The 12,628-nt window shown below is 33.3% G+C and overlaps 1 protein-coding gene across 1 annotated transcript in view; it reads left to right on the forward strand.

Annotated features, from left to right (window-relative positions):
• The window catches only part of VWA8 (von Willebrand factor A domain containing 8), a 381,934-nt gene that overhangs the window by 19,535 nt on the left and 349,771 nt on the right, over positions 1 to 12,628 (forward strand). The window contains exons 3-4 of the mRNA XM_049778742.1: positions 4,803 to 4,933; positions 8,954 to 9,064. Coding sequence (XP_049634699.1) covers positions 4,803 to 4,933; positions 8,954 to 9,064 — 242 coding nt within the window. The remainder of the gene's footprint in view (positions 1 to 4,802; positions 4,934 to 8,953; positions 9,065 to 12,628) is intronic.

Consider the following 12,628-nt stretch of genomic DNA (forward strand, 5'->3'; position numbering starts at 1 on the left):
GTGCAGATGTACAGACTGAACACAGATTTTAGCTGATTAATAAAAGTAGACACTCAGACAAATGAAACAGAATTGAAATCCCAGAGATAAACCCTCACAGATGGGGACTAGGAGATAACAGAAACCAGGGCTGTGTGTTCATTGGACCCTGGTTTGAGTTTCAGGATGGCATTCCCTAAGCTATTATGGTTTTGGCCCAGGTGGCCTTAGAGCTCTGCATGGACAGCCCTGGTGGACTCTGTACTTTAAGACCCATGCAGCATCACCTCCACATACCCTAGTATTGAATGTTATTGCTTGGGTTGGCTTAGTATCCCAAGTATCACTTGGGAGTCTGCTTGGGGTACCACACCAGTAATAAAACAAAACAAAACAAAACAAAACACCAAGACAACCCTGGCACGTATAGTTAATTAACAGCAGAGAAAAGAGCATAAATGTCTCTAATGGTGTTTAGTAAATGGGTTAGCTACATGCAAAAGAATGATATTAGACTACTTTCTCACTATTCACAAAAATTAACTCAACATAAATTAATGTAGTTGTATTTAAACTATGTTAATTGTAGCTGTCTTTTTAATTTTTTTATCATATAGTTTTGTTTTGGCATAAAAGAAACACAACAGATTTTGTAGCCTTTTACTTTGCTATGTTGGTTTATTGTTTGTAAGAATTTTTTAGAGGATTACTTAGGATATTTATGTATGTCATCAGTGAATAATGCTAGCTTAACTTCTTCACAATTTTAATTATTTTTTTTAAGTTTCTGTGTCTTACCTCATTGTTGTGGCAAGGTTTTCCAAAATTGTGTTAAGTAATAGTGGATAAAGTAAAAATCCTGACTTGTGCATTATCCAAAGGGAAGACGTTTAGTTTTTGACCATTGAGTATGATGTTAACTGTGTTTTTGCTGTAAATGGATATTTCTGCCTTGAGGTATATTTTTTCTATTTATATTTTGAGGGGTTTGTATCATTAATGGGTTTCAAATCTTCTCAAAGGGTTTTGTTTGTTTGTTTGTTTGTTTGTTTGTTTTGGTTTTTGGTCACACCCAGTGGCACTCAGGGCTCAGGGGTTACTCCTGGCTCTGTGCTCAGAAATCACTCCTGGCTGGTTCAGGGGACCATCTGGGTGCGGGCATTTGGACCACTGCCTGTCCTGTGTTGGCTGCATGCAAGGCAAACACCTATCCATGTGCTATCTTTCCGGCCCCTCAACGTTTTGTTTTTTTTTTTTTTTTTACATTTACTGATATAATATGGTTTTTATCTTATGTTGAAACAGTGCATTGTATTAATTGATTTACATATATTGTATAGACCTTGCAATTTTGGAATGAATCCCATTTCTATCATTCAGATGGGATTTTTATCTTTTTTTTCTTTTTTTTAGTTTTTGGACCACACCCTGTGGTGCTCAGGCGGTTATTCCTTGCTCTGCGCTCAGAAATCTTTGTATTTCTGTGACTTTATGAACAAATGAATTGTGCCCCAGCATGTAGTCTGTTTTGGAGAATGTTCCATGTGCCCCGGAGAAAAACTTGTATTTGGCTTTTGGGGGTGAAAGATCCTGTATATGTTTATTAATTCCAGCTCTTCCAGTTTTCGTATTGAAGAGAAACCTTATTGAGGTTCTGTGTGGTTTATCTGTCCAATGATGAGGTTGGGTCTTAAAATTTCCCACTCCTGTTGTATTGATTCATGTATTTACTCAGTCTATCTATAAGCACACATTTGTATTATGCTGGTGGAAGACGTGTCTATGAATGAAAGATGCTGAATGGAAGATGGTCAAAATTATTCATATTCCTAGCCCCTAGCTTTAAATAACTCTGTGCTGTTTTCTCCTATTTAAGACATTAACTTTAATTTTTGTTTACTGAAAAGAAAGGCAAATTATTCCCAGGACCTCAGCACTTTATTACTGTTCACAGTATTTAAAAGACAGACTTCACATATGATTTGGAATTGCTACCATCAGTTTTTAAAAATGTTTGAAAATAAATTTAGTTTCCAAAGTCAAGTCATTCACTATGGAGTGGAACTAGATAGAGCTAAAGTATAATCTTAATTTTGGGTAGTTAGAAATAAATATTAAAAGGAGGGAAGAAGCTGAAGAGACCAACATGTTTTAAACCTTTTAGGACTTTAGAAATAGTCATATTTTAAATAGTCAAGTTCAGATAGTGGAAGATTCAGGCACATTGCCAAAGTGGAATACAAAGGAGCAACACAGAAACTAAGAATAGTGTGGGGAAGGGGTGTGGCTAAAGTAAGCTGAAGTTTGGGAAACTTTAAAGAAAAAACACCAACAGTATTTAAATTCTTTTAGCAGAGTAAGGAGAGGAAGCACATCTGCTACGTAGGGGACATTGTGCTCTTTTACAGAGGGAGACCTTGGAGCTTCTAAAACCTTTGTTGTATCCTTAAACCATAAGTAAACTGATTCATCATAGAATGAGTGGGTTGCACTGCAGAAAATTAGATTTAAGCCTGAGGTAGGAAGATAAATAGTTAAGTGAACATCTAGAAGATATATATACAAGGACGATTCTTTAAATTCAGGTGAACTGCTCCTTGAATCCTGATGTTCTTTAATTAGATTCTTAAATTTGTAGTCCTCAAAGCAATGCTTCTCAATTTTGTTTTTCATTATTGCTCTGTAAAGATTTTGTTACCAATTGTTAGCTCTCATACTTATGAAGTTTCAACATAACATACTGGATATATATTTATGTATATATTTATTTAAATATATAATATAATATATTATCAAATATATTATATATAAAATACATATATTTATAAATACATATATATTTATGGTCTCCCCTCTGTGACATTTATATCAGAATGTGTGTGTGTATATGTATGATGGGCCACACCCTGAGGTCTCAGGGATTACTTTTTGCTCTATACTCAGGAATCACTTCTGGCAGGCTCAGGGGACTATAGAATGGGGGGGATTAAATCCGGGTTGACTGCATGCAGGACAAGTGCCCTACCCAATCTGCTATTGTTCCAGGTCTTTCAGAATTTTTTCTTAAGCTCCCTACCAGGGACCAGTTTTTCTCCCTTGGTGATGATATACCCTCTTGAATTTGTAAAGATGCATAGACATGCAGAATAGAAGCCCAGCATCTCCACTGGAATAATGTTTCCTGATTTTCAGATATGCAAGCAGTTGTTTGGGTGAATTTAGAAAAATCTTTAATATGATCTCAGTGACCTGATAAAACCAACCAATCTGTTTTTGTTTTGTTTGTTTTTGTTATATCCAGCTGTGCTCAATCACTCTGTATAGGACTCAGGGCACTAAATGGGGTGCTGGAGATCAAACTTTTGTTGCATGCAAGGCTATCTCTCCAGCCCCAAAGCAGTCTGTCTTAAATCTGTTTTAATCTTCCCATCATGATCAAAGCAGAGATTTTTATTGTAAATATATTTATTTACTCAATAATTAGATACTTTCTTTTGAGGAACTATCTGAGCTCTGAACAAAAGTAAGATAGTTGGGAAATATCCTCATCAGGGAGGAAAAAGAAAGCATGCCACTAAAACTTGGTAAATATTATACCTTGATCTTTTAATTCTTTTCTGTATGACCTTACTGAGAAATTTAACAGAGTGTGAAATGAGTATATATAATTCATACAAAAGACTTTATCTCTATTTGTCTCTATATGTGTTTATAAGACACTATAATAAAACATTGTAACCCAATCCAATTTAACTAAAATATTACTAGTATCTTTGAGGTTATTGATTTCCTTTTCAGGTAACTATTATCCTGAATTATTTGAAAAGAAAACATTTTATTGTCTTTTCACTTTTCCATACAGTTTATCTCATATATTATTTCTTTTTTTATATATTATTTCTAATGAGATCAATTTGTCCTTACTGAATTTATTAAAATACCATTATTTGATTTATTCTGTCACTAATTTTTTTCACTCAATATTATGCCAAAATACTTCCAAAAATGTGCTTAGCTCTTAAAAGGTATAATATTGAGTAGGTTTTATTTTGCTATATAATATTCTATTGTATATCTTATGCATCTGTCTTTACTTTTAATTTGAATAACACTGTTATGAGTAGTTGATACATATCCTGAACCACACTCAGGAATGTCTCTTGTATATCTCGGAATAAACTTACTTGGTTTCTGGATAATTGAAAATGGAGAAATATAAGTTAGTTGTACTTAATCATTTTAGAAAATGCTTAGGTAAAATGATTTAAGAGTAGACTTGGAAAAACTTTATATTTCCTGATGTGGTGTAGAGAATAGACTTAACTTAAAGTAATTTAAGGATTACTTTGTCATCTACATATCCACCAAACTTTCTGTGAAGTTTAAGAGATCTCAAAATTATTACAGATTTGCATTGCAATGTAGTTAAAATATTTATAACTATTATAATGGTTATCTGGAATAATGGTCAATCTCCTTTTTAGAACAAAAGGATTGGATTATGGAATTATGATTAAACACTACTACTTTTTTTATCTCACCTTGGAAATCTCTTGACAATTGTAGATGATTGTCAAATGTTCATATATGCTTTTATGTTTGGTATTATATAGTTCTTTGTGGTTTTATATTTTGAACTACTTTAACATTGATAGCAATGGTTTTTAAAGTAAAAACATGTTTCAGTAGTGTGAAAATTCATCAGGCATATATTTGTATTCATGTTTTGTATATACATTTGTTGTGTATTAATACACTATCTTCTTTGGAATTTATATAATGGTAGTCTTATTTGCATTTCATTTAATATTTTTTCTTTTAAGTTTCAGACTCGATGGCGCAATCAGTAATTCAACATCTAAGATGGATAATGCAAAAGGATCTTTTGGGGCAAGATGTTTTTCTAATAGGTCCTCCTGGGCCTCTTCGACGTTCTATTGCTATGCAGTACCTGGTGAGCAATGAACTCTTGTGGATTCTTAAGGGTTTTAACTTTGGAAAACTATGTTGTAAAAGAAATTAATGTTGGGGCCAGAGAGATAGCACAGTGGTAAGGCGTTTGCCTTAGACACAGAAGGACAGTGGTTCGAATCCCGGCATCCCATATGGTCCCCCATGCCTACCAGGAGTGATTTCTGAGCGTGGATCCAGGAGTAATCCCTGAGCGCTGCCGGGTGTGACCCCAAAAAAACAAACAAACAAACAAAAAGAAAAACAAAAAAAAAAGAAATTAATGTTAATAATTTAGTAAAATATCAGGATTAGTCATTACTTAAAAAATGTTGACAATTAGGAATGATTTAAGAAGAATTTAGGAAAAAAAAAAGAAGAATTTAGAGTAACATATTTTGGAAGCAAATTAAACTTTATAGTACACATTGTTCTTTACTTCCAGTTGAAAAATTAAATTCAGACACTATCAGTAGAATCATCAATCCTGAGACTATTCAAGAAACCTTAACTGCAACATTCTTATAGCCTTTATAAGAAATAAAAACAAATTTCTTGATTTTGGGATATTAGATAATTTTTAAAGAAAACTTCAAGTTTGGAATATCTCATATGTGTTAGTGCTTTTTTTTTCCCCTCTCAAATAGATGATAAAATCAATTCCACAAATTATATAACTCATTCAAATTTTTATCTGACTAGTAAATGGTGGAACAAGGCTCTGAATGTCATGTAATTTTCTCATTCTGCCAAAATATCCTCACAAATACTTGCAGTTCTCTGAGGCTGCTTTGAAATGAATTGAAATCTTCATATCTGGCCTTAATAAAAATTAATAACTTTATACTGTTTTTAAAAGTGGCCTAAGTAGACATTGTTCTAATGAATTTTGGGAGTGTTGAGGGGTTGGGGGCCATCCCCAACAGTGTCCAGCAGCTACTACTGGCAATTAGGGGAACTTGTGATGCCAGACATTAAACTATCGTTAGATCACATATAAGGAAAGTGCCTTAATCCTGGTATTTTCTATCCAGATTAAGAATAAAGTTGTTCAGTTTTAAAGTTACTAGTTACAATGAAGAGAAAAATCTTTCTTAAAACTTCCTTGTATACTTGATATTGAAAATTTAATTTCTATATTGCTGACATATAATTTGTATGTATACTCTTGTAGTATATGAAAAAGTTTCCATAAGACTATTCTTGGAATTGTTGTATATAAAAGTATTTCCTTAGGATTGTTCTGTGACTATTGCCCCACCTAGCCCTTCCAGGTGGGGCGTTGTGGAGTTGGCAATAAATAGCTTGATGGACAGGGGAGAGGGGTCCTTTTGCGAAAGCTGCCGGCTGCAGGAGGATTCTCTCGCTCTCCTTGCCCAATCTTTTACACCCTATCCTTCTTGTCTGTGTGGATTATTATTTGCTGCAGATAAATATTACCAAGGTCTTCCCCCGAAAGGGGACAAGGGGATGGGAAGTAATCTCTCATTCTGGGGACTATTCTTGGATTCACAAATACCCAGCAAAGTTAACTGCAAAGATACATTACATACTCTTATTTCAGTAGTGAATTCACTTTGGTACTTTAAAAATTATATGTGTGATAAAGATATAATAGGCAAATCAGAAACTAACTTCCTCTAACCCACACATTTGTTACTTATCTCTAAAAACGTGCTATATAGTAGCCATTGTAGTGTTACTTTCCTTTTATTAATACATCAGTAGTGTCTTGCTTAAGAGAACACAGACAGCGACTGATAACTCTAATTCTAGAACCTTTTTAATTTATGGTACATAATCTCTCCTTGATTCATTTCAAAAACTAAAGTAGATCAATGAGCTCTTGTTTCTGACAAGACACGAAGCTCATTAGGAATGTGGGTTGAGATGGGCTGGAAGATTAAAGGGATTTTGTTGGCTATATAAGTCTGTAAGCACCAAGTCTTATTAAAAAAATAAGCAGACAGAAATTCAATTGTGAAATAGAGCTGAAGCAATTTTAAGATAAAAATACATAGTTGGAGACATACTAGCCTGGGCTGCCTTGCAAACCTCTATAGTGGCTACCATGGCATAAGATAAAGAATCCTGTGCTCTAATATATAGCCAGATAGATGATGTCAGAGAGCAAGCCTATGTAACTCATGAGCAATTTAATAGAAATAAATTGATAATGGTTTTTAGTTAATTATGATGACCTCTCATTTGGTGTCAAATGGCCTGGGACCCACTTCTGGTGATTCTCAGCCAACATGGCTGAGATTTCATGTAAAGATCTCAGATGTGGTACACTCTGTACAATAGATAAAGGGTGGGGCCTTTATATATATATATATATATATATATATATATATATATATATATATATATATATAGCATGGAGGTAAGACATTTGCCTTTCATGCAGGACGATGGTTCGAATTTGGGCATCCCATATGGTCCCCCAAGTCTGCCATGAGTGATTTCTGAGCGTAGATCCAGGAGTAACCCCTGAGAGCTGCCGGATGTGACCCAACCCCCCAAAAAAAACAACAAACCCCCCCCAAAACCCTCCCCTTTAAAAAACAATAGATAAAAGGTTTATATCTAAGATATAGTCACAAAACTTATGTAAACTGAGCAAAAGAGCTCAAAGTTTTGTATATAAAGCACAAAAACAAAACAATAACTCCATTAAATAAATGGGGTAGAAGAAAATACACTTGACTGAAGAGAACATATGGATAGTCAGTAGGCATATCAAATCATTCATTTTGTTTGTTATTAGAAAATGCATATAAAATGAGAATGAAATATACTCTCACACCAGTGAGAAAGACATATATAAAATAAAACTATAAGCAGGGGCTGGAGCAGTGGTGCAAGTGGTAGGGCGTTTGCCTTATATGCAGTTAACCTAGGACAGACCGTGGTTCTGTCCCCCGGTGTCCCATATGGTTCTCCAAGCCAGGAGCGATTTCTGAGCACATAGCCAGGAGTAAACCCTGAGCATCATGAGGTGTGGCCCAAAAAGCAAAAAAAAATATATATATACACACAAAAACCTAAAAGCAGCCAGTGTTGTCAGGAATGTGATAAAAATGGTATCCATTTTGTTGATGGAATGGTCATTTGCTTCGACTTCTATGGAAAGTAGTATGGAGACTGCTTATAAAACTAAGAATAGATATTTACTTTTCAGTATTAATAGAATTGTAAATCAAAGCTAAAATAAATAAAAACTAAGAGCTTTCATATAACCCAGCAATCCCATAATCCTTCTCAACATCTATCTCAAAAGCACAAAACATTAATTTGAAAAGATGTCTGCACACTTATGTTAAGTACTATATGCAGGATATGGAAACAATCCAATCATCTAAGGACAAATGAGTGTGTAAAGAAGTTGCAGGCTACTACATAGCTATAAGAGCAGATAAAATCTTGTAGTTTGCTGTAACTTGAATGAACAGGGGGTATCATGTTAAGGGAATAAGTTAGAGGGAGGTGAACAGGTCCCAGATGACCTTACTCATCTGTAATGGTTAAACAAAAGGATAAACAATACCGAGTGAGGACAAATCTTTCTGATTGATTGTAAAACCAAACTTACCTATCAGTGGAGGAAGATGAGGTAATGAAGGTTTAACTAGAATTATATGAGAACCTTGGTGGAGGGTGTTGGGCGCTTAGGTGATGAGAGTACAGTACCTTTGTATGTCAAACCATGAATGTTAACACTATTATAACCATGCTACATAAACTACCAAAAAAGCCACCTTGTAAGATATAATTTTGGTTATTATTTTAGCAGTAAATAAGGTAAGTAGGAAATTATTGGGTGAGATAAAAGTAGCCTTAGAGGAGGTGTGTGCATATTTTGATTAGTGCTCAATGTATTGCTTTTATTTTTCAAGAAGAATCTCAGCTCTTTAATTCAGAACTACATTTAACTTGGCTGCGGCATTGTTGACTGACTGACTTTAAGCTTATGTTGGGACATAATTTTATTTTTGGAACATTTTCACTCTTTCCTGCACAGGAGCTGACCAAACGAGAGGTTGAATACATTGCGCTGTCCAGGGACACCACGGAAACCGATCTCAAGCAGCGCCGAGAGATCCGTTCAGGCACAGCTTTCTACATCGACCAGGCAGGTTTGATCACACTAGCACATCACTCCAGCCAGGTCTACACAGAATTAATTTTTAAAGTAGAAGAATAGCTCTTGTAAATGTGAAAGATAGTTGCACTATGCTCTCTCTAGACAGGTTTAATTTAATTTAAATTTTTGGTTTCTCTATTCTCTGTAAATGCCTCCTTGATTAGTGCTAAATGAGAGACTCTGGATGAATTTAATACTTTTAAAATTAGCTACAGAGCAATGTGCTGATTTCTTAATTTTTATTTGCTTCCTAATATTTGCTTATAGAAATTAAATTTTTTTTAGATAAAAATAATTTTGAGTACAGAAAATTTTCTAATATATTTATTAAAGGATTCTCAGTTGAAGACTAACAGTATATTAAATATAATGAAATTAAATATAGATCTCTAGGAGATCATAGGCTTAGGCTGCCAACTAAAATAATAGATTTTGAATTTTGAATATTACAGTGAGGTTTGTTATGCATTATTCTTTTTTGATGCTTGGAATATTAAATATTGATCTTGATTCAGAATACATAATATAAGGAAGGGTAGACTTTAAATTCATAGACAAAAGATTTCAAATGCTCAATAGATGGAAAGTTGCTTGACCTTCTTGCTATACAAATAAAAATTAAAACACTAATGAATTGTTACTTTTCCTTTACCTCTTATATTGGCCAAAAGTAAATAAAACATTGAGGGAACATAAAATTATACCATTTTGGAAGAAATTTTGGCAAAATTTGTCAAAGAAAAAACTAGGATACATTTTACATGGGAGGTATGTTTTTACCTCCAATTTTTTTTTTTTGGACTATGTGATTTCATATTTTACTAGTTTTATATGCACAAATGTAAATGCACATTGATTAGTAAGAAGAATTGGAAATATACAAATAAAAAGTTTAGATACCACAGAAAGAGAGTTTTGTCATATGGTAGAAATAAATTAATTAGACTGGTTGAGCTTGAATTACATTCACTTTGACTTTTTCTCATTCTTCTAGATTTCTTTTCAGTAGTGAAATTGCTGGTTTTCCATGTAAATATTTACTACCTAGAGAAATGCTATAGAACTGCATTCTTACAAGTGTCACATAATGTATTCGTGATTATGATTACAATGCTGAACAGATATTTCTAGAAAATGCTTGAGAAATAATCTACTGTGCAATCTTTTGGTATAGTTGACACTCTGTAGAAAAATATTTTCTTTTTTTTCTTTTTTTTTAAAATTTTTATTTTGACCATATTGGCTTACATATTTTTTACAGTAGTATTTTAGGTACATATTAACATTGAATCAAGGGAATTCCCATCACCAAATTTGTCCTCCTTCCACCCTGTTCCCTTCCTGTAACCCATATCTCCACCCTCATCCCTCGGGCTGCTAGAATAAGTTTTACCTCCAAATTTTGTCTTTTACCTCCATTTTGTCTTCCAAAAGTTATACAGAGCATGAAAGGTATACAAACATATATACATGTATGATATAAGTACTTATAAGGTATTTTTTTGTAAAGTGAATATCATATGAAGCTTGAAATAAAAACATATATATTTAGAATATTAATTAAATGATGGTAAGAAGAATTCTCTGTAATCATTTAAAAGAATAAGATGACTCTTCCTCATAGGAAAAAAATCCAAGTTACATAAGATGAAAAAGATAAAATTGCATTACAGTATATATAATTTGATCCCATTTGTGATTACGAAAAAGAAAATAAATCTGTAAATGTTTGTGTGTTCATTGACATTTTGAAGGATACATAAGAACAAACTGAGAGGACAGAAATTATATATTTCTTTTAATTTCAAGCTCTCCCATAACATGCTATTACTTTATAATTAAAAGAATGTAATTTTAAGAACCACTGAATGAAAACATTTTTGAAGACCCTTTAACTAATAAATTAACAAAGTGAAAATGTACTTAAAATGAGGACATTTTACAGTCATCACCTTAAATAATGGAAGTCAAGCTTGGAAATCAAGTTATCATTTATTTTGGGGAGAAACTTCAGAGGCTCAGATTTCTAATAATTAAAAAGTAATCTGTGGGCAAAGTGTACAATACTCTCCTACAGTGTTTCTCAGATTTCCCCCCACTATGGTGTCTTTCTGACCTTACTTCCTCCTATGGCTTTACATTCTATATGTTGACCCCGAGACTCTGGTTACTATTTACATGACAGTCACCTGTGACACTTCCCCCCACCCCCCTGACTATGTGAAGTTCCTGTAAGGAAACTACATGGGCCCCAGTAGAGAAACACTGCTCTAGAGGGCCTAATGTTGTCTACCTCATCTCTTTTCCCTCTTTCCCATACTTCTGACTATTTAGTCAACATAGCTATAGTCGTCTTCTTGTTCTTAATACAGGCTATGTACTTTCTAGCTTCCTAGCCTTTGTCTTTAACATTCCCTTTTCCTAGTATGCTATTCTGTCAGACCTACATATTCCTGCTCTTTCTTGTTCAGATTATAAATCCTCTGGACATTTTGCTGGAATAGTCATTGGTCATTCCTACCCCCTTTCTATATGTAATGAGCTGTCATTGCATAGTGTAATCTTCAGAGTATTTCAGTCTTAGAGTTTATCTAATTATTTGTATCTGTATTTATTATCAGTCTTCACTCATAGAATGTAACTACCTGAAAATTTACAATCTGAAACTTGTATTTATTAAATGATGGCTTTCTCCTTTGAATAATAAAATTTGTTAAGATTTTAACTTTACCACAAATAAATAGGCTCTGGGTTATATCAATAAAAATTTCCTATGAAAATTAAAAGAAATATTTTAACTCATTTGAGTGAACCATTCCTGTCTTAGTTCTGGATATAGGAAGTTGTTACTTGATCACCAACTGGACATGTTTGTTGACATGTTCAAATATTAGAATATTAGAATGGGGTGTTTGCCTTGAACGCAGCTGATCCGGGACAGATGGTGATTCGAATTCTGGCATCCCGTATGGTTCCCCATGACTGCCAGGAGCGATTTCTGAGCAGAGTCAGGAGTAACCCCTGAGTGCCACCGGGTGTGACCCAAAAACAAAAAATAGAAACAACAAAAAAGAATATATGAATGGGGAAATTTAAATTATTTTTCTAACTTTTTATAAGCAAAGAAACTTTTATACATTAGTATCAAATCATTGAAAAAGATTCTAGATCATGAATTTCCTTAAGCTTAATATATATTTAATATTAAATATACTTTAAGCAATTGCGTAATATTTTAGCATATTCTCTTCTACTTCTGATTACTCTAGATTCTGTGATTTAATTTTTTACTAAAATTAAGGATCAGTATTATCAAAAACAATTAGTTGAATAATGCTCCTACTAATTAAAAATAGCATCTTATCTTCTCTAAATGTTTATGCTTATTACCACAAATAGGGAGAAACTTTTACTAAAACTTAATTTCATTTGTGGATGCTAAAGCCAGTTTCACATGTACTCACTGTTAAAATTACAAAAGTTGTATTTCAGAAATTCATAAGTTAAATATATACATTTTGAAAGCTTCTCATATAGAAATAACGCTATAAA

This window comes from Suncus etruscus, chromosome 8 (genome assembly GCF_024139225.1).
Source record: "Suncus etruscus isolate mSunEtr1 chromosome 8, mSunEtr1.pri.cur, whole genome shotgun sequence".
NCBI classification, from domain to species: Eukaryota; Metazoa; Chordata; class Mammalia; order Eulipotyphla; family Soricidae; genus Suncus; species Suncus etruscus.